Source organism: Equus przewalskii, chromosome 19 (assembly GCF_037783145.1).
Source record: "Equus przewalskii isolate Varuska chromosome 19, EquPr2, whole genome shotgun sequence".
In the NCBI taxonomy this organism is placed as follows: domain Eukaryota; kingdom Metazoa; phylum Chordata; class Mammalia; order Perissodactyla; family Equidae; genus Equus; species Equus przewalskii.
In genome coordinates, this window is record NC_091849.1 from 15,023,001 (window position 1) to 15,050,040 (window position 27,040).

General features: G+C 42.3%; 1 protein-coding gene across 11 annotated transcripts in view; it reads left to right on the plus strand.

The window, feature by feature from the left end:
• Positions 1 to 27,040, plus strand: part of JARID2 (jumonji and AT-rich interaction domain containing 2) — a 255,994-nt gene that overhangs the window by 145,934 nt on the left and 83,020 nt on the right. For 8 of the 11 annotated variants that reach the window (XM_070585077.1, XM_070585075.1, XM_070585078.1 and 5 more), the window contains one exon: positions 1,893 to 2,034. The exons of the other annotated variants lie outside the window; for them this stretch is intronic. In XM_070585077.1, coding sequence (XP_070441178.1) covers positions 1,893 to 2,034 — 142 coding nt within the window. The remainder of the gene's footprint in view (positions 1 to 1,892; positions 2,035 to 27,040) is intronic. 11 annotated transcript variants of the gene reach the window in all.

Consider the following 27,040-nt stretch of genomic DNA (forward strand, 5'->3'; position numbering starts at 1 on the left):
CAAATATGATTTATATTGTGTCCCTGGCCAGTTTCCTAACCTTGGTTAAGTATTGTCTGTGTCATCCTAGTGATTGCATGGGCCAGCAAACCCAGTGTGACATTACTAAAGTGCTCTAATTTGGTGGTGATCAATACAGAGATTATTTCAACCACATATGTAATTTTAGTTTTCTGCAGCTGCATTAAAAAAATTAAAAGAAGCAGGTAAGATTACTTTTAATATAGTTGACTTAACCTAGTAATACACCCAAAATATTTCAAGAATTAATCAATATAAAATTATTAATGAAATGTTACTTACATTCAATTTTAAATTAATTAAAATTAAATAAAAATAAAATTTATTTTCTTATCTACAGTAGCCATATTTCAAATGCTTAGTTGCTCCATGTGACTAGTGGCCACTGTATTGCATAGAACAACTCTAATTTTTGAATTCTTGGGTGTACTTCTCCCCGTAGACTCAGATTTTCACACAGTTATGCCTTCTTTTCTCCTCATAGTGCAAACTCCCTACATTTTGTCTTTCTTTGGGAAGCTGTATGTGTTTTCATTTCCATATTGTAGTCACGACTCCTAAAGCCACATGTCTATATGATAGCCATGGGATTTTATTTACTGCATTGTATTAGATTTCTAACCTCATACTCTGAAATGGTGGAAAAACAGATACCTGGGGACATGCATGCCTGAACAGCCCAAGTGCCAGGATTTTGTTGCAGTGTACTATGTTCTTTCAGAAAATTTTGCCAACTATATATACTATATTCTGTATAGTGTCTAGTGCAGCCAATAGGAGCTACTGTTAAATGTTTGATCCAAAAAGGGATTTAATACAGGGAATTAAGTGCTTACAAAATTGATGGAAGAGTTGAAAGAACAAAAATCAAGGGCCGCCCTGCACTTTGGTCTTTGCTTTAAAGCCAAATGCTCTGGCTGTGAAAATGCAGATCCCTTGCTACCGTTCCTCCTGATGCCTAGCTTCTGATGCCCACGAGGCTGGTGACTAAACAGTGACATTGGTGGCCAGTTGCTGTGGACACTTGTATTTGTGGATGCTTCCCATTGGTGGAACCTGAATTGTATGCAGAACCCTAGATGCAAGGACATCCAACTGCTAGAAGACCAGGCTATTATTCAGCTGTCACTCATTAGTGTAGCCTTACTGCTTGTTAAAATACTTCCATATAACTTGGATAAAATACTTCCATATCACTTGGCACAGCCCCTTCCCTAGGACCTTTCTCCAGTTTGGTTACTGAAAACACATCCTGGGGTCCCAAGACTCCCTCTTGTGCTTGGTGCCATATATGCAGTCAGAGAGAATCCTTGTTCTTTGAGATAATCAAAGGCACATATGGTGACTGTCTAATATAATAGATTGCCATGAAGTGAAAGTTGTGTAGTAGGATTTCTGGTTAAACTGAGATATGGCTACAAAGTAATGATGCTTTTTCTTTTGCGGCAGGTTCTGGTTCCTGAAGGCAATTCCAAAAATGATTCCAGTTTTTCTAGACTAAATATTTAGCCCTTGAAGCGTAACTAGTTTGAATTGGTAATACTTGAGATGCCTTTCTTCCTTTCCGCCCCAGCCCTAAAAAGATGTTTATGTACTTCAGAAAAGAACCCTGCAGAACATTATGATTACCAATTTCTCCTTGAACTTCTGACTGTTAAAATTTTTCCTTGTTAGGCATTTCATTCTCTTAAAAGGTCTAAAGTAGGATGAAGTGTGAATTTTTTCCTTCTTCAAAAGGGATATGTGCCTTTTAATTCTCCTCTGTCCAAATTCTTGTCTGTCCTCATCAGCCATTGTGTAGGTTACCTGTGGTAAAGTGCTGCTTCCTGATGTCATGTATTGAAGTGTTTGTCCCCTTTTCTCACCTGTAGGGCTCCTTGGTAATGGCCAGTCTAAGGGATTAGGACCAGCATCAGAACAGTCAGAGAATGAGAAGGACGATGCATCCCAAGTGTCCTCTACTAGCAACGATGTTAGTTCTTCAGATTTTGAAGAAGGGCCGTCGAGGAAAAGGTTAGTACTCAAGGCTGAAATAACTGATGCCTTAAATCAGGGACTTCAATCTAGGTGCCAGTGTTTGACACATGGGCCAAACTTGGCCCCACTCGCCTGATCTCCCAATTTTTCATAGAAGAGCCAGAATTCTGGAGTTTTGTATCGAAAGCCCTGGTTTCTAAATATTGTCCGCTAATTAGAAATAAAGAGGAATAAACAAAAAAAATGCTGTGGGCCAAACAAAATATGTTCCTGTCATAAAAAATGGTCAAACAGTTGCCAACTTGTAATTCCTGACTTAACTGTTCATTTCAATTGATTTTCATCAGTAGTATGCTTGAGTATATTAGGTGATATTTTGCCATTTCTCAAGAGAGATGCTTCTAAAAATCTTGAAGAATTAAATGTGGTATTTTCTGAAATTTTGTCCTTCCTCATCAGGAAAGGAAAAATCCACTTCATGTTTAGCCAAGTTAGTAGTTGTGGAATTTGTTCTTAAAACTTTTAATTTACCAGCAGGTTTTTTTTTTTTTTTTTCTTTCTTAAATGTGACTTTCCTAAATAAGATAGTTTGATAAGGAAGTTGGCTATGGTAGTTTGGTAAGAGTTTGTGGTTTCATGGTCAAACAGTGTTAGTGACATTGTATAATAATGCTTTTAATTGGGTGTTTTTAAAACCCTTTGTTAGTTGTCTGCTTTATCTCTCATGTGTTGTGTGTGGGGGGGGGGTTCCCCCCCCATTTATATTTCATTTCATTCCTTTTCCATTCTCATACTCGATGTTGTCCTGGAGGACTAGATAAACGACTTTTTCTTAGAATCTCTTAGTTTGAAAGGTTGGGGAAAGGAAAAGAAATTCCCCTCATCTGGTCTTCTTTGTTTACTCTTTCTACGGAATTAGTTACTTTTTGGAAACTATCTAGATGTGTGTAATGTAATGAAGAACTGAATATGGTGGAAAATTAAGAGGAAAGGACAAGATTTGCCCTGTGTAGATATTTAAAATCTTTAAGAGAACTGTACTTTGGATCTGGAAGTTGAGATGCGTAGCTCAGTCTTAGTTTATTTTCCTCCATTATGCAGTGTCTTTGTTTAAAAAGCCCTTGAACAGAGTCTGTGTTAACTTCCATCTTCCTTTTCTCTTAATCATTAGCACCGTGTCTTAGAAGGCATCATTAGGTTTGTGGTTATATGGTTAGCAGGTATACGTACCAAGCCTCTCTGCAGTGTACTGAGTGTGCTTTGTGTGTCACTCTTTTTGAAGACACTTGGGTGAGTGTCTCAGTGATAAGCGTGTTAGGGTTCAGATCCCCTGGAAGAAAAATTCGGCCTGCGCCACTTTGAAAATGCATCATCACAAGAGAGAGAGTTCCAGTGTGTGTAAAAAAAATCACAGCAGTAAATATATTGGAATGTGTAATAATAATATCTCTGCTTCCAAACATGGGTGGGTGGTCATGCATCTCGTGTCTTCTTTCATCTCTGTTTAGGGAGCAAAATTGTGTGAGTGTGTGGTGGGAAATGACAGTACCCAATCCTTTAGCTGTGTGGCTGGCTGTGACCCTCACCTGTGGTAAAATCAGCATGGGAGTGTGATGACGGAAGAGGAGGTTTCATTTCTCTTGCAGGGGAGTCCTTTGTCCCTGGCTCCTAGTGCCTATCTCAGATGACAGTGCTGCTGGCTTCCTCTTTGTGGTAGTATTTGGCAGCTGTGTGCAAACCAGTCGTTTAACTTTAGTTCTCCAGGACAGTGGAAAAGAGAAACCTTGTTCAGGGTGAATTTAAGGAAAACTTAACCATTGCTAATCTGCTTTAACTATTAGTGTGCCAAGTGCCTTACTGAAGTAATGAGTCATAGCAGCATTTTATTTGGTTATGGTCATGTTCTATTAGTGAAATCCATCAGGGACATAACATAGATTAAGGATTTTTGACAGGTTAGGCTAGATTTAGGGCTGGTTGTGGGTGGCCTGGATTATAGGAAGAGGGGTTTTTAGTTAGGGCATACATTTGTTGCCCTGTTGCAGGGTACATGGCTAGTACAAAATAATAACTTTTAATACTTCTCAACTTTTGTGTTTTTTTTTTGATGAGGAAGATTGCCACTGAGCTAATCTTGGTGCCAATCTTCCTCTGTTTTGTATGTGGGACGCCACCACAGCATTGCTTGAGGAGTGGTGTGTAGGTTTGTGCCCAGGATCTGAACCTGCAAACCCTGGGCCCCAGAAGTTGAGTGCACGAACTTAACCACTATGCCACTGGACCAGCCCCAAGACTTTCCAACTTTTAAGAGCTCATTTGTTTTGATCTCTCATTGGTATTTGGTATAAGTAATTTTGTATGAATCCTGCCTTCTAAGGCAGGATGTATGAACTGGCGCCTGAATTTTTGGAGCTTAGTCATTGTATTGTTCAAGCTACAATACATCATCTTACATATGTGGCACCTTAGAATGTGCTATTTCTGCTGGTAAGTCAAGGCCAGAGTAACTACCTAAAGTGGTTATTTTGAAATGTTGCTTCAAGCATTGGGTGGATTGTTGACTAGATGCTATTTTTTACCTTGTGTCTAAAATTCCCTAAGCCTCATATATACATGAGAAGAGCATGTTTCATAGTTAAACCATTTGCATTGTGTGTTGGCATTTAGACTTTCTAGGAGAAATCGTTGAATCCTAAAACCCCAGAGTCATGGTTTGTGTATTTGCTTTGGAAAATGCATTCTCTCTCTCTCTTTTGTAGAATGATACGAATTGCTCCCTATTCTCAAACAGTTAATTAGTCTTTTAGGTACATGTTTTTAGGGTCTTCAGTTAATAGGCCTTTTGGTTGGGGAAGAAAGAAAGGGAATTCATGTATTTGACTTCCATGTTAAGAAAAATTAAAATCTGAAGTGTAGACTATGCCAGCCTCAGTTTGGATCTTTCCTTGAGTTCCCAAAGTGCACATTGAACTGATTCCATTTTCTGATGATAAGTCTTCAGTCAAAACAATCCCTCATGTTTAGAAAGTATTATTTTTCTACAGGAAACCCCCTAAGATGTGTTCGGCTCTATGTACTTGATGCCATTTGTTTTAATTGAAGTTGGGAATCTTTTTTGGCACAGAAAGCAGTAGAACCCAGAGTTCGATAGGATTTATTTTTGTTTATTGAGGCAAAAATAAAAGGTGTCTTTTTACCTAGCCGTTAGAAGGTCATCATCTAAAATCACTCTTTCTAAAAGGAAAGCCCACCTCTCTCTAGAAGCTCTTTGCCTGTTTGATTGATAGGGCAGCCCAGCCATCGAATATCTGACAGACCTGGCACTCTTGGGTGTTCCTAGGTGTTGGTTTTCTTTTGCTTTTGATCATTGTGGTAGGTGAGTCAAAAAAAAGTTTTTTGTTTAAAAATTATACATTAATGTAGTTTTTACATTTTAGAGTAGAAACATTATAGAGACTTTCAGTCTTTAATCAGCCCCTTTTGAATTTGATAGTGGCTGTGCCTAGCTCCATACACCCCCCACCACACACACACACTTATGTCGCCTATCCCATTCTACTTGGTTGTTGTAAAATTTATGTTTCGTGAAGGAAGTTCAGAAGCCAGAATGGACAGATTTTGCCAGTCAGATAGGGACTGACTTTGAGAAACTCTGGAATAATGGTTATGGAGATAGGGAGTATCTGTGTGACCAGTGGAAAGGAAGGTGTTGTACAAAGAAGCTGGTTATTGTATGCTTTTAGGTATAAGTAAATGGAAGACCCAAAATCAGTAGTCCACAGCGGGGGTCACATTAGTTGAGCACCCAAATGTATACCGAAATTAACTGTGTGTATTTATGTTGTTTTTTCTTTGAGTGGGTAGAGGGAATAAGTAGGAAAAATGTAGACAGTGGTAATTCTTAGGGATGTGTCATGGGGACCTTGTGTGTGCCATAGTGGTTAAGAGTGTAGACTGGTGCAACACGTGTTTTTTCTTTTTCTTTTTTTTTTTTTTTAAGATTTTATTTTTTTCCTTTTTCTCCCCAAAGCCCCCCAGTACATAGTTGTATATTCTTCGTTGTGGGTCCTTCTAGTTGTGGCACGTGGGACGCTGCCTCAGCATGGTTTGATGAGCAGTGCCATGTCCGGGCCCAGGATTTGAACCCAGGAAACACTGGGCCGCCTGCAGCGGAGCGCGCAAACTTAACCACTCGGCCACGGGGCCAGCCCCACATGTGTTTTTTATTATTCTGGCTCACCATTTACTTGTTACATGCTCTTGGGGCAGATTCTGTAACATTGTTGGGCCCCAGTTTCCTCATCTGTAAAATTTCTCTGATAATAGTAACCACCTCATGGTGGTTTTGTATACTGAACAGGTTAATTCTTGAAGAGCACTCAGGTTTATAATGAATAATGTGTTAGACGTTATTAGATATCATTTGTGTATGTGACACATGAATTGCTACATGAGAACGTGCACAGTCATTGAAGACTTCTCAAATGTGTGTTAGAGGAAGTTTGTTTTATACAAATTGTGATTTATGTCTCCCTCCATGACACCATGATCACAGCCATTTGTGGGCAGCTGGAAAAGTGTGGGCGCGTGACCCTCTTTTGACGTTAATTGAGTCACAGGAAGGACCCTTGTGCTGTATAGTGTGAATTTCCTCTGCAAAGCTTAGTGTGACCAGGTATTTGATTGCATGGAGTAGGCACGAGTGGGGTGAGGTTGTAGTTTGCAAAGATGGGATGTCGGTGAGCAGATTCCATCCCAGCTATTCACACATGACTCATTGCCTCACCTTAGGGGCGAGGCCCCTATTTGCTAGTATTTAATGCTCAGATCACTGACACACTTTTGAAAACAAACTCCAAGAGAATCTACTGAACTAGTGAAAAAGGGCAGACTGTGCCTCTACAGAGACATAACTATTTTGTTTTTATTAAAGACTTGCTGTATTTTAGTTCGGCCTTTGACAGTATACGACTCACTGACTTCAAAGATAGATAGTCCTGTTCCAGTAGATTGGATTTGGAATGTCAGGAATTATTTTAACAGCAAGGATTCCATGCCTTATTGCAGTTTTGTTTCTGGATATGAATACGTGTTGAAGATTATGAGAATTCTCTAGGCTTTTAATAAGTATTCCTGCCACAGGTGAATTGTCAGTATTAATATTTCCTTATTATTTTTGTTCTGAGTTACTTTGTTGATATAAAATACTTTCATACCTCCAAGTTCGGAAGGAAGATAGGCCCAAATGCATAGGATTCGTGTTTGGCAGCATGCGGTGTTAGAAATTGGAGTTTTTCAATGTGAACATCCTTAGGAATTTACATTTTAAAAGCCTAAATAATTTTTACATTTCCCTTTAACAAAATGCGTTAGTAGGGTAGTTTAATGTTAAATGCACTTTGCTGTTATTGCCAAACTTGAAAGCAAAGCAAGCAACAAACAGCTCAGATATATTTCTTTTAACTTTTGGGTTATGTTTATTTGCCTCCTGGACCAGGCTATTTGCAGATTGTTTTGTTGTTACAGCTATGAAGAGCATGTTACAAAGTGGAGGTTAGTACTGTTGTAATTTTTAAAATCTAGAGCTATCTTGACTGAAACATATTTTCTACTTAGAGAAGGTAAAGAAGGGACAAAATTGAAGAATGGAATATTATGTGACAGCTTTAATTACCCCAGGAAATAATCGTGGAATTAAATGTAAAGTAAATGTAGATGTGTCCAGCCAATCTGCTCTATTTTCCCAAATAGTTGCCATTTCTGGAGCCCTTCTTTCTTTCCTATATTCTCTGGTACCCCTTTCCTTTCCTTTTTCCTGAAAGACTTTAAAGTTTTTAGTATAGATCTGTTAAGGCTGGATGAATCTTTCAGCTTTTGTGTGTCTGAAAATGTCTTTATTTCACTCTCATTTAAAGAAAATATTTTTATTTTATGAGAACGTGGAATCACTTGGAGTTGTGAGAAATTCATTTCGCCTTCATTTTTACAAGATATTTTTGCTGCGTATAGAACCCTCCCCCAGCCCCCGCCCCCATACTGCTCCACTCCCCTGTCTCCTGCTTTGCATTGTTTCTAATGAGAAGTTGACAGTCATTCTTGACTCTCCAAGAAGCGTCATCTCCAAGAAGTGTCATTTCTCCCAGTCTAGCTTTTCTATCTTTTCCCAGTCTACATCCTTTTAAGATTTTCTTTTAATCTATCATACAATGTTTCTTGGTGTAGTTTCACTTACGTTTCTTGAGTTTTGAGTTCATTGAGCTCCTAACACAAATCTTAATCTGTAGATTTCATCAGTTTCAGAAAGATTGGAGCCAATATTTCTGAATATTTGTGTGTGTCCTTCCTCCCTGCTTCAGGGATTTCAGATGCTGCTTTAAGTTGTCTCCCAGTTCGATAATACTCTGTTTGTTTTATCCCAGTCTTGTTTTCCTCTGTTTCATTTTAGATAGTTTTTATCCAAAATCTGCAGATATGTAATTTTTATCTCAGAGATTGTTGTCTTTACCTTTAGAAGTTAGATTTTGGTATTTTTCTAATCTTCAGTGTCTCTCCTAATATGCTTACTCTTTTCTATCATCTGTGCTATTTATGGGCCAGTTTGGATTGATGGTCCTCCTCAGTTTGGTTACGTTTTCCTGCTAGTTTGCTTACCTGGTAGTTTCTTATTGGGTATCAGGCATTGTAAAGTTTCCTTTGTTGGGTGCTGGATATGTTTGTATTTCTCTACCTGTTCTTGAGCATTCCTCTAGGATGTGATTAAGTTACTTTTGGGCCTTGGCTTTTCAGCCTTGTTAGGTAGGGCCAGAGCAGTGTTTAGTGTTGGGCTAAGTTTTTCCCACTATTCAGGCAAAACCCGAACGAGTAATGTACTCAGTGACTTGTGAATTATGATGTTTACCGTTTTGGCTAGTAGGTACAGGCACTGTTCCTGGCCCTGAGTAGGATTTGGGGCCTTTACCCTCTAATCCTTTCTTGTGATACTTCCTTTTGGGTAGTTTCCTCACACACATGTGCTTTCCCCAGTACTCAGCAAATACTTGAGGAGGACCCATGGCAGATTCCAGAGTTTTCTGTGTGGTTTACCCCTCAGCAGTACTCTGACCTAGAGATTCTATTCAATATCTTGGCCTCCCCACAATCTCAACTCAGATTCCTCTAGACCTTGCTTATATTTCCGCTCCATGTGCTGTGGCTGGAAACTCTGTAAAGTCAGTAACCTGGGCAATTATTTTTTCCCATCTTTCAGGGATTGCAGTGCTTTGTTCTGTGATGGTCATTGTGTAGATTTTTAGTTCTGTCAGGCAGGAAGTAAATCTTGTCCCTATTCCTCTATCTAAACTAGAAGCAGAAGTTCTGTCTGTTCTTTGAATGTTTGGAAGAGAGAAAGAAATGCCCTGCCAGCAAATGGAACTACCACGTTTGTACTTTATCTTAGTCACAGCCATAACCTTTTCATTTAATTTTGTTAGTCATTAAAAGAGAAAAAAGTGAATTGCATAAGTAAGCCCTGATGCAATGAAAAAGAAAATTTCAAAATAAAGAAGCAGTTAACCTATAAATAGAAAAATCTCACTCCACCAGAGAGCATGTGACTATTAGAAATCCTTCAGCCTCTTTGAAGTTCCAGAACCTCTGTCTTTAAAAGAACTTCCCCTTAGTGAATAAAACATAGTGTACTAATAAATCATACTGTAATCCTCATGAAACACCTGGAAGGTTTTATTATCCTTGTTTTCTAGCTGAGTCAACAAGTGTTCAAAATACTTGACTAATGACATATTTCTTATAAGTAGCATTCAGGATTTGAATCCAAGTCTTCATATCTGTAATGCCTGATCTTTCCCACTACACCGTGTCACTTTCCGTCAGGGGTGTCACATGTAGGTCTTATTCTTTCAGGTACCTCTTGGACAGACAGATTCCAGAATGGCACTCCCTTTGGGCCAGCAGCACCTGGCTTATTGAGCTCAACCATGGCTGGATCACAGCCCCACTCACCTCCTCAGCTGCGTACCTTTTGTGCAGTGCACATCCCTTGTGGCCCCTCAGATTATGAAACCTAGTACGTGTTCTCTTCTCTGCCAGTATTTGTATTCCTTCTTTAATGAAACCAAGTTTTTCTTCACTGTAAACCTAGCAGTAGAAGGAAAGCGGAAGACTTAGCTTATCTTGAGCAAAACATGTTTTACTTTTGCAGTTATCTCTGGAGTGCTCCAATATTAGAGGTTAAAGGTCACGGTTTTCATGCAGAAGGGCATGGGGAGAGCTGTTCTCCCTGAATGTGAGAACATTCCGGACCTAGCTGACTGTTCTGTTTCAGGTGGCTGTTCTAAACAGATCTGTGATTTTAGTGGGTTGTCCTACGTCCCTCTGGGAGTATACTCTTCACTTTTCGCTCAGCTGGCTGGAGTTGGTGGCTTAGAGGGGCAAAGTAAAAGTATTGGTTCACCTTATGGTGCCTGCTTATGGATGTACTTCACCTTTCCTACCGTTCAGGTTTGGGAGGGGAGCTTGTATCTCTCAGCTCCCTACACCAACCTTGATCTTAAGTGTTTTCCCAGATAAAATGGTCTCCAAGGTGAAACTGAGGGTCAAAATGTCTTAAGTTGGATAGCAGAGAGCCGAGAGAGCATTTCTGATTGTGTTAGAAATTCTCTCTGGCTGAAGCACGTGCGTGTCCTGTTTACTGCGTGATGGCACATGCTGCTCATTCACATTCATGGTTAGGTTCTTTCCCTTCAGCCACATCCCCTGGGCTTCTGTTCCTACCTCTCACATCGTACTTTCATGAGTTCCCTCCCCTCCACGCTCCCTTCACCTCCCCAAGGCACTGGTTGTCTCTATTAAAGTGAAACCCCCTCTCTTCTGTCCCCATGGTGAAATAGAGCCTGGTTGCAGAAGGAAGGAAGCTGCTGTAATAAACATAACGTCTAACTGGTTTTGCACATGAAGTTATTTATGGGAGGTTTGTGGGATTCCCCATCTCCTCTTCCTGTCTTGGAGGAATTTTAACTACTTAATTACTTGTATAGCACGATTTGGGGGTTAACAAACAACCTTATGCATTGCTTTAGTTTACAAGAGGCAGATCTTCTTTCTCATCAATAAAGCATCTTCTGGCGTCCATCTGTGTCTTCCTTCTTATGTTTTCGGCCTCTGTGCACATGAGTAGTGTCTAAAGGTGCCAGGCAGACCCCTTTACGGAGGCCTAAAGGTACAGCTCTGTCACCTCTTAGAAGAAAGAAAGCTGAGGGCCAGGTGGTTTTGAGGGGTGGGAGGTGTAGTTGGTTGTTAGAGGATGCAAGTCCAGAGGATTAAAGTCAGGGGTGGATTTCGACTTAAAGAAGGAAGAATGTGGAATTGGGTGGCTAATGAGGTTCCTGGGTGATTGACTAAACTTGGGCTGGTATTGGGGTTACTCTGATGGTATGTCCATGGGTAGATTGGTTTGGTTTAAATGGCGGGTCGACTGCAGGTTCCCTTTGGAGTGTTTTCTTCGCACCCTCTACCCTTTGCCTCCAGCTGAAGCAAAGGAAAATTATTACCCAAACCAGGATGATGAGGGCTGAGAGGTGCCTCTGTGTGCCTGACATCCGCCTGGGCAAAGCACTGACATCCTCCCAGAGAGGATATCCCCGACGCAGGAGCTGCGGGAAGGTTGTCACTTCTCATCTCCACTCCCGCGGACTCTTACTGGCCTTGTCTTCCTTAGTGCCGTGGTCGGGAGGGGGATTGGAAATAGTTATGAAGAGCAGTGTCCTAGGGCTCTTGGAACTGTGATTGTCCTTTAAGGTGCAATTGCCCTTTCCAAGTTCCCTGTTCTTGGAGCAGTGTCCAGATCTGCTTCCTCAAGGCAGTCTCCTTGGAGAGCTTTTCTGCAGCTTCACTCTCCTTTCCTAGTGACCAGTCTTCCTCCCTTCTGTCTTCTAGGCAGTGTGGCCAGGATGTGTTGCTTAGCCTTCTCAGCCCATGTTTTTAACTTTGCCTCTTGCCTGGCACTCCCAAAATAGATGTGTCCCCAGAATCAGGACTCAAGCCTGGGCCCTTGGAGCTCCCTGACCTTCCAGGAGGAGAAAGCTCCCTTTGAGCCCAGCTGTCTCCCACACGTTCCATGAGGCCATCTTTCCTGGGACAGGTAGACAGCCTTCCAAGGCCTTGGTGTGCATGAGGTTCTCTAAACTGTCAGACTGATTCTGGGTCCCTGGGACCTCACAGGCGTCTGTAGACTATTTTGTATCCATACCTGACGGCCTCCTGATTTTAAGGCAAGTGACAACCAGGGTGGGAGACTTATCCCTGAGTGATCCTCAGAATGAGATGGTTTAAGGTGGAACTTTTTTTTTTTTTCTGGCACAATTTTATGACAAGGTCCTTGATTCGCATTCAGGAGAAAGGAGAAAATTTTTAAGATTCTAGAATCACATAGGATTTAAATCCCAATTCCTACTTTTAACTGTCCATGAGAGTTAGTCCCCCTTTGCAGAATTGCTGTGACAAATATTTGTATAGCACTTACATAGTGCTTATATACGTAATATAGTGATGTGCTGACAACTGTTCTAAATTCTTTACATATATTAGCCTATTCAATCCTCACAGCAAACCCTTTGGGATAGGTCTTTCATTATCACCCCCATTTTATAGGTGTGAAAAGTAAGCCACAGAAGACTGTACTTTGCCTAAGAGATAAAGCTCCTGGCATATTGTCAGGACTCAGTAAATGGTTTCTATTCACCCTGAGTAAATTAGTGAGGAGCCACCATGGAACACTGATGATGATGAGAGATGGAAGAGTTGTGTTTTCAAAAATATTTTGGGAGGCCTGAGGATTCTGAGAGCTGAGCAAAGTGATCCCACTGTAACCCTCAGAGGAGGGTGACCCTCAAGGAAGGAGTGTCCAGTGGGGCTAAATTATTATCAAAATTTGAGTTGTTTGCCAGGTATTTGGATGGATCTAAGGATTTTGCAGTGCAGGAAATCACCATTTCAGAGAGAAGAAACAGAGAAGCACGTAATTTCAAATGTAGCGTGGAGAGTGCCACAGAAGATGTGACCTCTGTGGGACACAGGGGCCCACTGACTAGGGAATGTGTCGGGAAGTTGGGGCATCTTCAGTAAGATGACCTGTGCACTTAGTTTTTCCTTCTGTGGGGAGAAGTGAGAGTGAGGGAGATGTTAACTCTTGCTGTCCTCTGGACCCTGTGGTGGAGCTCTTCTTGTAACTTCCTGACAGACTGTGATGTGAGTCAGCTGTGGGCTTATCAGCCAAAATAATGCAGAGAGACAGGCCCAGTGCCTAGGGCTCCATCAGCCCGGTAGCTGCATGTGGTGGAGCAACATTAATAACATGATGAGCATCTTGGGTGCTGGGCTGCTTGCCTGTGGGAGGAGACGACAGCTACCAAGACCTGCAGTGCAGGAAGGGCCAGCACTGAATGCCTGCGAGCCTCTTGGTTATCCTTGGGTGGGGCTGGGCCCTGACACATGAAGTGGTTCTTTGTGCTTGGTCGAAGGCTGCCTGGGTGCTTCAGTGCTTTATCTGACCGAATCATGCGAGGGCCGGGAGCGGGCACTGTTTATTTACTAACTTTTCTTTCCCAAGGTGGTGAGCTTGAGACAAGAGGTTAGCTGATATTTTGAAAGGACATATGTGGTTGTTGGGGAGAAAATATTAGGTCCCAGTCCAGTTTTCTATCTTGTAAAAGCTTCAGAATTGACACAGTATTCTTGTAGTTGGTGTTAGAATCACCCGCAGCGAGAGCAGGGCGAACCCCACATGCCCACACCACACCTTCCTGAGGTCGGAAACGACACATTGACAGCCCTCAGGGACTGCAGTGGGCTGGGGGCCTCACAGGCTTCAAGTACAGGCCCCAGGTTGGATGGGCCCAGGTAGGCAGACTTAACAATTACCAAGAACCCAGGTGATTCTTAGAATTAAACGAAATAACCTATCAGCACTGGGTAGGAGCCTGGTATGCTTTAGCATTGACCCCCGAATCAGTCTAAGCTAAGATGTGCCTAGAGGCGCTGAATTCATATTTGTTGAATGCGTTTTGAAGGACAGCATTAGCTTCTGTCTGTTAGAGGAAGGAACAGGCGTCTGTCTTCACCTTAGGAAGTGGAAAACAAACCCTAATCTTGATTTCTTTTCTTTATACCAAAGGAAGAGTTGACTTAAACATAGAAGTGCTTGGCTAATTAAAAGGGATTCAGGAGGACTGTACTATTTGAAAGCTTATCACTGTCGTTTTCTGGTTTTGATCAGAAGGCTTTTAGTATAAATTTACATTGGCTCCATCCCATCTTGAGTTTTAAAGTTATCCTGGAATTTCCATTTAGAAGTGTGTGTTACAGTGCCACATGTCTGGCCTGGGTACTTTGGGGTGGGGCGGTACCTCGGTGTGTGTGAAGCAACACTGCGTGGGAATCTAAAGCAGGGAGAGATGATCGGGCCTTTCTGGCATTGTGCAGTGTCTCCTTAAATTTACTGTCAATGCTTACCTTCCTGGAACTGTGGTGTATTAAGCTTTTTCATTATTGACAGTGGGGTCCTCTTTCCTTAACAAGTTGTTTTTCCTGCTCGATGTGGAGTTCTGTCTAGAGAAGTCTTCGTAGATACTCAGTTCTGCATAAACGGACTTCACGGTCCTAAGAGGTCAGTGCACGTGGGTCTTGGTGTGAAGGAAGGAACAGGAAGTGTGGAGCTTGTTCCAGAGCCGTGTGTCCTAGGCATGGTTACAGATAGGCAAAATACATTTGATTTAATTGTCCTTTAGTTGTTGCTGAGGACAAATTTTTAGACACTTGAAGGAATGGGCATCTGCCCCCATAATTTGCTTAAGGCTCCTGGTAAGCACGCACACTTCTGCTGCGTGTATTTGTTTAAGGAAACTGGCTAGAACTTCATTTGAGGCAGTTTTATTACTGCTTTGGCCTTTTCCTTTTTCTCTTACCTCGGAGATCTGATTGCAGGGATATCACTTCCACCTCCCATGCAAATGATGGTCTAGCATGCTTTGTGGTTGCCACGGAAACTGGGTGCCAGTGTCTTTCCTTCCTCCTGTATCATGGCTCTTCCTAGTCTTTTAAATATGAATGTTTCTGTTACGTATTTTTGCCCTCCTTGCCTTTTACACTCTCAAAGGACAAACGTAAACATGGCCCTGATCTTTTCAGTAGTGTATGACCCTCCCCAAACCGTCTTATCAGTTCGTAAATCTTCCTTGATGAAATGGACAGCGACCACATAGACACTGGTTCCAGGTGTCTCACATGAAAGGCACTAGATGCTGGGTTTGTGAGGGTTTAGAGTCACCTTGTCTGTGAAGAGGGTGACAGCCATTAGTGTCACTTGTGGTTCACATGTGAGTGCTTCTGCAGGGGTTGCTAGACATGGCTTCTTGGGCAGAATGTTCCTTGATGTCAGTAACTCACTTGGCTATTCAGCAGCTCAATTAAAAGTGGTGCACATTGTTGCCACTCAGATGGGAATAGAGTGTTGTTCTTACTACCACCACCTCACATTTGTGTTCCCTCCCTTTCATTTTTAGGGTGAGTGGGCGGGGGTGGGGCAGTTGTCGGCTGGAGAGGCTCTTTTTAATTTCTTTTTGAGGAAGATTAGCCCTGAGCTAACTACTGCCAATCTTCCTCTTTTTGCTGAGGAAGACCTGGCCCTGAGCTAACATCCAAGTCCATCTTCTTCTACTTTATACGTGGGACGCCTACCACAGCATGGCTTTTGCCAAGCAGTGCCATGTCCGCACCCAGGATCCAACCTGGCGAAACCCGGGCCTCTAAGAAGCGGAACATGCGAACTTAACCCCTGCGCCACCAGGCCGGCCCTGGAGAGGTCCTAAAGTATAGGCTGAGGGGGGTCGGCAGCAACCTAAGTGACTTGTTAGGGGAGAGGTTTGGAGTCATTTCGGCATTAGAAATTGAAAGAAGAGATCATGATAATAAGTTGGCTTTTTAGGGGAGTAAATTAAATACCAGGCAAGTTTCTTCTCTCTTTTGCTTTGGGCTCGATTGCTTTGATTTGCAAAGATAGAATCTTTTAGAGTGTGTAATCCTCACAAAATACCTTGATAAGTTTGTCCTGCTAGCTTAAAGCCTGTCCCCAGACTGTGTGTAGAGTCAGCATCATCAGTCTGATTTTCTTGTGTTTTCGTGGAAAGGGGATTTGGGTATCATCGCCGGCAAGCTGTGTGTGGTTCACTTGACATTCAAGCTTTAAAAGGGTTTGGCCCTCTGCTTCCTCAGAGTTGGGATCATCCTTCTTATCTGTATATCCCCAGTGGCTGGCAGAGTATCTGGTATGCGGTAAACATTTGTTTGTTTTTCTGAATGCAAACCAATTCTAAGAGTAGCCAAATAAAGTCTAAGGAAAGGAAACATTCCTAGAGGAGTGTTATCTTTGAGAAGCATATTTTCCTATTTAGAATTGTCCAGGTCTTTCACACCATCTTATCATATTGGAAGGTGGATGTGTGCATATGTGTGTGTCTGTGTGTTGTGTGTTTTTTCAAGTATTACCCATTGTTAATTGCTTGGTTTTAAAGGGTTAGGAAAGAACCAAGTGGACTGCTTTTTAGTAGTAATTTAATTTTCTTCTCTTTCATTTCCCTCCTCCCCAACTTGTTTCTCCATCTTTCTGATCTCTCTCTGGTTCTGTAAATGCTCCCTGGGTCCAGAATTTCACATTGGTCTATACAGAAACCAAAATATAACTTGTAAACTTATTCCTTGGGGTCTCTCTTGTGACATCTGATTAGGATATAAGGACGTGCTTGTTTCTAGTTTCACAGTAGGTTCTGGAGTCCTCAAACTACTACAGTATAAGGGCACTGACTTTGCATCAGCCGTAGTTAATTAGTGATGCCAAGAGAAGGAAAAAGGAAAATGTCTTCTTGCCAAAGGCTCTGTGGTTCTTCCTGTGGCGCCAACTTAAGTTTGACTACAGTTTTCTGGTCACTTTAAAATTTTAACATATTTATTGTGATTGTCTAATTCTATGGTAATAAACATTATTCTCCCATAAAGATAATGATAGGCATTTTTTCCCAGCCTTTTTTTCTCTTGGGCTCTCAGATTTTGGTCTTCCCAGAGGTAGAAGTAGAACTTAACTCTTGTTTCTTTGTGTTCTTTGAGTTTAGTTTTTAAAGAAAATTTCTGTAAAGTTTATATGACCACTTTATAGAAAGCTTTGATTATGTAGAATTAGCTTTAATGTTGATTTCTGTTAGCTACCATATATGAAATGTAGAAAGATCAAAGCATTTAAATGGAAAATAAAACCAGGTGTTAAAAATGAGTCTGTCCAGTTGTTCATTTGCTTTCAGACATATTTTGAAATGAATGGAGTCCTTTTAAGATGTTGCTTCTTTCATATGATGCACTATTTTGTTGAGTATCTAATAGTATAATAGGCCAGGTGCTTTACTGAATCAAGTAAACTGTTCTCTGATAATATAATTTAAAAAATACACGAAGCCAATAGTAGCTGTGATGTAGTATGATGTAAATCCGTGTAGTGGTTATTTATTATCTTGTGGGAAGGCTGTTTTTGTCACTGCCTACTTCTCTGGGAGTAGTAGGACTGCTCCGCCGTTCTTTCCAGGCTGAAGCACACCTTAGCACCTGCATACTCCTGGGGAGTGAATGTCCTGAGAAGATGCTTCCAGTAAAGGGGGCATGATTAAGGCCGAACTTGGTGGGGGTGGGGTGGGGGGAACTTTGTAATTAGCCTGTGGTATATTCATTAACTTTCTTCTGTTTTAATTCTGTCAACTTGGAACTGTGCAGGATGAGATTCTAACAGTTTTCAAATGTACGTTGTTTTCAGAGTCATTCTTTCTCTAGAACAGAGTTACAGATTTGTTCAGGCTGTTATTCTGCCCCCAAGAAGTATGTTTGCATTCACGGTGACAGCCTGCAGACTACTGGTACATTGCAGGGCTGTAATCTGCTTGTTGTTCTGGCAAATGCCATTGTGTAATGTGGACTGGCACTTGGCCTTTCTGGAGCTTGTAGTTATTCCCCTTTGCAGAGATTTCAGCTGCCTTTGCCATAATTTCTCTCCTGATTATCATTTCTTATGCCTCCTACCGTCCAGGCTCATTGAACTAGGCTGGGATAAATAACGCCCTTATAGATGATGTGAATGTGAGATCATCCTGTTCCATACATGAGAAACACAAGGCTTGGAGAGGACTGGGGCGCTGTGAGTCCTCACGATGAGGATGTCTACTGTTTGAAAGGATTTGGGAATCAAAATTCTCATTGATGTTTTCCATAGAGCCGAAATCCCATGTCTCTTGAAAGATGCCCTCCTGCTGTGAGTAGGAGCTGTTGTTGGAAGCCAGAGGAGGGCGTGGCAGGTACAGCTTTCCCTTTCTTCTGGAGACCAGGTTATTTTGAAGGTTAGGGAGAGTGATGACAGCAGGTGCTTTGGAGGCTTGCTCATGTCACTTTTTGTGTTGCCCTTTACCTCACCACCACCACTACCTCTGCCCCCACTTCCTTTGGTATAAACAAGTGCTTGTCCGTGTTGTTTGCATTTCTTGATTTAAGTCTCAGATGGGCAGGACAAACTTTTATCCCTATTCGAGGACAAACATTTGCGCTTTCTGGTCCTCAGTCAAAAAGACCCATCTTTACCAGTCTCCTATGTTTGCTCATCTAGATGTTTTTAAATTCCTACTTAAAAACATCAAATTAGCACACAAAGAAAGTATTTAAGGCCGCCAGTATAGTTTTTTACTTTCAAGGAAGCATTTTAGGAAATGAAGAAACTTCCAGATAGCACTTTGGGTAGTGACACCATGGTTTTCCTAAGAGGTTATAGCTCCATCGTGGAACATTGAAACTGCTTTTGTTGAAACCCCCTTAAACCAGTAGCCGATGAAGACACACCATTGGGAACGGACACACTTCTCTTACTAAATAAAACCAGCAGGGGCCAGCTCACAGGCCTCCTTGGCGAGGTAAGCAGGCTAACCCTGCTGAGCAGTGTCCGAGAGTTTGCTGAGCAAACTAGGACCCTACAGTTCTTATGGCACCAGTGTGGCACTCTTTATGGTGCTACTTTTGGGAGCAGCATTTATCAGAAAGTGAGAGGACAGGGGCTGGCCCCGTGGCCGAGTGGTTAAGTTCGCGCGCTCCGCTGCAGGCGGCCCAGTGTTTCGTTGGTTCGAATCCTGAGCGCGGACATGGCACTGCTCATCAGACCACGCTGAGGCAGCGTCCCACATGCCACAACTAGAAGAACCCACAACGAAGAATACACAACTATGTACCGGGGGGCTTTGGGGAGAAAAAGGAAAAAATAAAATCTTTAAAAAAAAAAAAAAAAATAAAAAGAAAGTGAGAGGACAAATCCAGAATTAAATCACTTTGGACAAATCTGTTCTTGTTAATTTAAAAAGTAAAATTTAAAAAGTATATCTTTGACACTTAAAGCAGTCTCCGTGTCCAGTACCAGGGACAGAATGCCCTCTGATGTGGTGGAATAGAAGGAGCATCGGCTTTGGACAACGGCAGATGTTTCTTGAAAGGTACTTAAAGTCTCTGAGCTTCCAAATCATTGTTGATAAATGGCATCGGTAATACCTTGTAGGGGTGGCTCCATCCCAGGGCTTCTCTGACCTGAGCACGCGTGAGAACCACCTGGAGGACTTGTGAAAACGCAGCTTGGTGGGTCTCATCCCCAGTTTTTTTGGTTCACTAGGTCTGAGGTGAGGCCTGAGAATTTGCATTTCTAGTAAGTTCTCAAGTGATTGCAGCTGCTGGTTTGAGGATCACACTACTCTAAGGGCTAAGTACTGTACATGTTTTAAAGCCCCTGGCATATTATTGTCCTTCAATAAGTAAATATCCATTCTCTGTACAGTTGCTGTGTAAAAAGACAGTGATTTACCCCTCTGGTTAGGGTCTTTTGGACCAATTAGCCTTTATCAGGTAGATGAAGCTCTGATCCCAGGACGCTTGATCTCACAGGAACATTCTTCTCGTATTTCTGCTTGATATTGACTCCTTTAGGTAAGAATTTAAATGAATTCATTTGATTTCTTCTTTTTTCTTTCCTTTTCTCTTTTCTTCTTTTCTCTTCTCCACCCCCCCCCCCCCCCGCCCCCCCTTTGGTGTGCTCTGTGATCATTTTGTTGTTTTCTGATTTTGGTTCTCCTTTGTACAAACCTTTACTGAGACCCCTGGGTGAAGTGTGGTGTGAATCCATCTATTTCTGCCTTCCTCTTTCCTTCATAGATTTTGAGTTTAGGCCCTTAGCAGATCTCCTTTTGCCTACTTGAGACCATGCCTTTTGGGACCCTTTTCTTTATGTGGCTCCAAATGTTTCCTTCCTCAGCATGTTCATCTGCCTTGTGCAGAAGCAGAAGAGTAATAATATAATGCCTTTCCTTCCCCTGTGGTTTATTTGAAATTATTTATAGACCAGTCTCTGGCTGCCTGCTGCCTCCTCCCCACCCCCCCACCTCCTCTTTCTGGTGTAATTTTACTGTAGATAGTTGCTTCTCTTCATATGCCCTACCTAAGGGCATGCTATCTGAGTGGAAGTGCTTTCCTGCTGCAAGTAATTCATCAAAGCAGACGGTGATTTCATCTTGGATCCCCTTTGCAAGGGAGTGGCGTAGGCTGATTTTAATTCTGTCTCTCTCAGATTATTCCCAGCTCCCTGAAGCTTACAGTAGGTGATGTTCTTTTTGGCCACGTAGATGCATCCACAGCTCTGTCTGGGGATGTTTTCCACCATTCTTCAGGGGATTTGGGAAGGAAAACTTGAAAACCATACTATGTCCCTGTAAGTTATTTCTTCGTCTTATACTTAGTATTCATGGATGGCATTCTGGCTGACAGTCAGACAATGCAATATCCATCATATCCCTGTTTATATGTTTCTTCCAGACTTTAAGAGTTTTTCCCATAGCCCTTTCCAGGGCGTATGTGTGAATATGTGTGTGTATGGCAGAGGTAGAATGGGCTTGAGAATATGTACATATGTGTGTGCCAGTGTACCTCTCATTCTTTCCCCTATTTCACATGCTTCAGCTTGCACAAGATTTAATTTAATTTATACCCAGCGGGGGAATGTACTCATAAAACACACACACCTCCATAAGTCTGTCTCCACCTTTCACTATGTGCCTAACCGTTTCTGTGTTTTACAAAGCAAGTTGTGTTTGAGATCAGAGAAAGAGAGATGACATTAAATAACACTATAGCTGTCCCTCGGTGCACAGAAGTCACGCTGCTAGTCATGTTTGCTGTGAAGGGCAATTCTGTACACTGATCAACATTTTCTCAGTGGCTTATCTTTTAAAAAGGAATTTGTTGTATTTTTAGCCTATGGGGTTTTTTAGGGCTGGTGGTATCTCCCAGAGAGTGTTGCATAGAGATTGGGATGGAGCCACTTCCCTCCAGGGGCTGATGGGGAGAGAGATTTCCACAAAATTCTTGCAAGGGCAAATAGGGTCAGCTCTCATCTGTGTTTATTTTAACCACTGTGAAGTGTGGAAGGGAATGCATTGGTTTACCATTGCCATGACAACAGAGGCTCTCTCATCCCCATTGGCCCCCCCAACCCACAATAAGAAATGAACCCATTCATTTATCCAAGTGTTTCAAAATTCCATTATGTGAATTCCATGGACTGTTCAAGTATTTTGATAGAATGTTACTGTGTATTCTCTAATCGTATTCAATAGTAGCTTTGTTGTGCTCAAGTGACCAAATATCCTTCTTGAACCTCTGTTTCCTCATCTCTCAGGGCGTAGGTGAGAAGCTGCTCGACAGGAGAACAATATTTCTGAACTTTCTGTATCTAGGGTCTATAGAGAGAGCCTTCCTTCGCGGGACATTTCTTTGAAGTCTTGTGGTCTGTCTTAATTCATCAAAGTTTTACTTTCTACTTCATAGATAGATTTGCGTTTGTTTCAATATAAAAGTGCTTTAAGTTACCACCGAATAAAATCTTTAATTCTGGCTAGTGTATTTTAGATTTCTTGGATGTTAGGTTGCATTCAAATGTTAGGTACTACCGTGTCACTACCCGCCCCGCCCTGTGCGTGCTTTATTGAGATATAATTGACATATAACATCGTGTAAAGGTTCAGATGTACAGCTTTATGATTTGATGTGAGAATATATTCTGATCACCACAGTAAGGTTAGTGAGCACATCTGTCACCTCACACAGTTACCATCCTTTTGTGTGTGTGGTAAATGGCTTTTAAAATTTACTCTCTTAGCAAAAGTCAAGTATATAATACAGCATTATTAACTGTAATCACTATGCTGTGCGTTATATCTCCAGAACTTATTTATCTTACAAATGGAAGTTTGTACCTTGGCCACCTTCACTCACATACACACACACACACACACAGGCAACTGCCAGCCTACTTTCTGTTTCTGTTAGTTTGATTTTTTTTTTTTTAGATTCCACATTTAAGTGAGGTCACACAGTATTTGTCTTTCTCTGTCTGACTGACTTCACTTAGCATAATGCCCTCAAGGTCCACTCACTTCGTCATAAATGGCAGAATTTCCTTTTTTATGGCTGAATAATATTCCATTTCATGTTTACACCACCTTTTGTTTATCCATTTGTCCCTCAATGGATTCTTAGGTTGTTTCCATGTCATGACTATTAGTGTCAATAATGCTGCAATAAACATGGAGTTGTAGGTTTTTGAGATAATGATTTCATTTCCTTTGGATAAATACCCACAAGTGGTGTAGCTGGATCATATGGTAATTCTGTTTTTAACTTTCTAAGCAACCTCCGTACTGTTTTCCATAGTGGCTGAGCCAGTTTACATTCCCAGCAGTGCACAAGGGCTCTCTTTTCTCCACATCCTTGCCAGCACTTCTCTCTTTCTCTCATAATTCTTTGTTTATTTTTTAAAAGATTTTATTTTTCCTTTTTCTCCCAAAGCCCCCTGGTACATAGTTGTGTATTTTTGGTTGTGGGTCCTTCTAGTTGTGGCACGTGGGATGCCACCTCAGCATGGCTTGACGAGCGATGCTGTGTCCGAACCAGCAAAACCCCGGGCACTGGGCCTGCCCCCCATAGTTATTTCTTATTATGATATTTATATTCTGTGTTTTCACATTCACTTAAAATGAGTTCAGCTCATTGAGAATGAGACTCTGGGGGACTGTCCTCCTCTGAGATAGCATTTGGTTCCCCGCTTGCTGTGTGGTGCCTCTTAGGTCTGGCTCTGGCGCTTGGGACTTTTGGAGCTCTGAATGGACCCTCCGGAGTCCTCCAGGCCCACTAGGAGCCTAGCTGCTTGCCCTGCCCCTGTCTCCAGCTGGGTTGTTGTATTGTTGAGCCAATCAGCCTGGAAGCCCTGGGGTGTGAGGTTGTCTTTGTTGTGTAGTTACTTACTTTGAGAAGGGGAGGTCAGGAAGGAATAAATTGTACCTTTCTTCCTGGAAAGTTCTCTAGTGGTGAATGATTGCGTTCCCAAGTCTGTTTCTATCTCAGAGGGAAATTGTTTCAGGGGCTGGCAGGGAATGGCAAAAACCCAAGTTCCAGCCAACTCCCTGGTGTAGCCTAGGTCAAGTTTTATGCTGTCGTGCTGTGGCTGAATTCGACTGCACTCTTAAAACCTAAGGCTTCTTGTGTGGAACTGGAACACAGGACGTGTGTGTCCTTGATTTGCCCAGTCCCTGGGGTCCCTTTTCTTTCCTGCTCAGTCATATCATGATTTCTTTGCCTCAGTTCCTTTTTCAAATGCACCCTTACTGGTGCTTACATTGTGAGGGTCCTCCCTAGGCCTTATTAAATTAGTTATTGGGCTCATCCTTTTCTTGTTCTTTGTTGAAGCAGAAGCTGAATGAGGAGAGGATGGGTATTATTCTGTGTTTGATTTTCCTGTTCAGTCATTGCCTTAGTCTTCTGTGAAATATATTTACAGTTTTTATTGCTTATTGATTCTGTCACTGAGTGTTTTGTTTTATGATTCCTAGCCCAAGGTTGTTGGTGCTTTATAATCCTAGAACTGAGAGATACCGAAATTTAGAACAAGGAAATCTGAGTTACCTGGTGGCACCAACAGCCCCAATGGTGTGTCCCGTTTCTACCTGCAGTACTGATTTGTGTAACATTTTCTGCTTTTAAATTCGTATACCATAAAAAAGCAGACAAAAACAGTAATTTGAAAAACAAAAAACAAACCTCTATGAAGTTAAACTACTGTACTCTGCATCTCAGATGAAATGTCCATTTCAGAAAGTACTGGATGAAATCTGGGATACCTGGAATTTTGTGAAATGAGACCAGAGATAAACTTGAGGAAGAGATCTGTTGAAGGAATAAGGTGGGAAAGCGAATTCCTGCCGTTGTGAAACCAGTAATTTCCCCGGGGCCACTGTCTTGGGTGTGAGGTTATCATAGCTGCTCTCTGAGGATATCTTGAACGGGTGGTGGCAGGAAGCCTTACACATCCAGGTGGAAATGTTCTCCTACCAGGCTCACTTACAAATTGCTCACTTACTGACCCTTCCCAGGCCTGATGCATGGCTGGGAGTGTGGTGTTTGGCATCGTATTGACACAGCTGAAGATGGATGCTACTTAGATCAAAGGGAGCCCATGAGGGCATGTTTAGGCTGGTGGAATTGAAGAGACTCATTACAAAGAGAGTAGTTACGCACCTCCCGGCCCCCAGTGCCTGCCACCCACATCTTTATGAACATGACTCTGATGTGCCCGGTTTGCTGGCATAGCCCTTTGCTGAAGCCAGATGTAAGGGAGCATGTGCTCACTTAGCTTCTGTTTCTTTGAGTTAATCAGTGGATTGCAGAGGAGAGAAGCGTGTGGTTTATTCCATGATTCCTCAATATCTGTCATTGTTTCTGAATGTTTGGGAAGATAGGACAGTTTTTCTCAATCTCCCACCTGCTCCTTCATTGTGTGGTCCCTACCTGTGCCCTCCCTAAAAATGCCCCTTGGGTTCTCCTTTGTCTTCACAGGTGGTTTGCCTTGTAGTGTTGGTGCAGGTTAGCTGAAGAGGACCAGGAAGAGTTCCCTTGACAGAGTGCTTCATCCATGCAATTGAAATAGCTTATTCTAATTTTGGCTGGGCAGTAGAGTAGGAGAGAAGGTGATCATATAGAAAGCATCAGAAAAATTAATTCCTCCTGACTTGTGGAAGGACACACTGAAGCTGGGTTTGAGACTGGGGGTCAAAAAATTAGATTTTGGGGGGCCAGCTTGGTGATGTACTGTTTAAATTTGTTGCTCCGCTTCAGCCACCTGGGGTTTGTGGGTTCAGATCCTGAGCATGGACCTATATGCCACTTGTCTACCCATGCTGTGGCGACGTCCCACATACGAAATAGGGGAAGACTGGCACAGATGTTAGCTCAGGGCCACTCTTCCTCACCAAAAATAAACGCATAAAATAAAAATTAGATTTTGCAGCCAGCCCTGATGGCCTACTGGTTAAAGTTTTGAGCGCTCTTCTTTGGTGGCCTGGCTTCTGTTCCTGGGGTGGAACCACACCTCTTGTCTGTCAGTGGCTATGCTGTGGTGGTGGCTCATGTAGGAGAACTGGAAGGACTTATAACTATACACAACTATGTACCAGGGCTTTGGGAGAAAAAAGGAAGAAGATTGGCAACAGATGTTAGCTCAGGGCCAGTCTCTGACTCTGCACATGCTGGGGTGTGGCCCCCCCCCCCCCATTAGATTTTGGAGTTAGTCACTTCTTAAACTTGTAACTGATCGAAATTATTGATAACGTGTTTTATTATTGGAGATTTACATCTGTTGCATGATCTCTACCCTCCTCCCCCACTTATATCCCCTGGTTTTTTCACCTTGTTTTAGCATCATGGAGAACTTTTGGATTCTCTGCCCTTTCTTTCACTCTTTTCTCTACTTTTTGTCCTTGTTCCCTCTCTTTTGTACTGCCATACAGAGAAAATGAGTGGAGCCAGACGATATTGAAGTATTGTGACAGCACCCAGGACAGATCTAGGCTTTGGCTTTCTTGGGAGGGTGTAAGCCTCATTGAAAGAGGCTGACCTTGTAGCTCTGTCATTTCCTGTTTGTAGACAAGGAAGACGGGCTCAAGCAGTAGGGATTAATGAAGGGCTTCCCTGAACAGAGGTGTTCCAGCCTGTCCATGTTGCTAAAGTGGTGCATACGGCTTGTGTGTTTATCCTGAGTCCTCCATAAGAGGTTGGACTTTTCTCTGGTTGTTTCTTGGAACTAAATGGGGTTCAGAAATTGTCAGGAGTTTAAATGCTCAGAGGGAAGGAGTAAGTAGTCAGCTACAGCACTGGGTGAAGGGGATGGCTTGTTTCTGCATACCTCTGGTCTCATCTCTGGGGGTTTCTGCTACAGGCTTTACTCAAATCCTTTAAAAGTCCATTGAACTATTTTTGTACCTTCACAACAAATACAAATGCTGATGTCTCTGGAAAAGAGTGATAAGTCACTCGTTTTATTAACAGCAGGGTCTTGTTGGTAAAGTGGCTGTAAGATAAGATGTTTGACGACAAGCCGCCTCTTGAGTCAGAGAATGGCTTTCCCCTCTTGGACAAATTTTTGTTTTGTGATGTCAGTGAGGTCTAGTCAGAAGACATTCTCCCCAGAGATTTTCAAGGCTCATTTAAGCCACCCACAGCTACGGTGGACGTGTATGTCCTGCAGATGTTAACTGAGATCTGCTCGTCATCTGCTGCTGCCGTCCACAAACCTGACCTGTTTCCACATAGTGCATTCGTGACATTGTCTAAGGCCCTGTGGGTTTATATCCTGCAAAGTCAAGACTGGGCTTGCCAGGTAGCTGATGAGGAAAAACTGGGAGCACTTTTGTACTGGGGGGAGAGATGTCTTAGGCCTTAGGATGGTTATTAAGCACACAAAAGAGATAGAATATGGTGAATTCGTTAGAAGGTATGAGTCGGCCCTCCTTCCCATTCATTCCCTTGTATTGGTCTGTTTTATGGGGTCCCTTGGTTTGGTTTGATTCAGTGATGGCATTCAGAAAGATGTTTCTGTTGCCTGGCC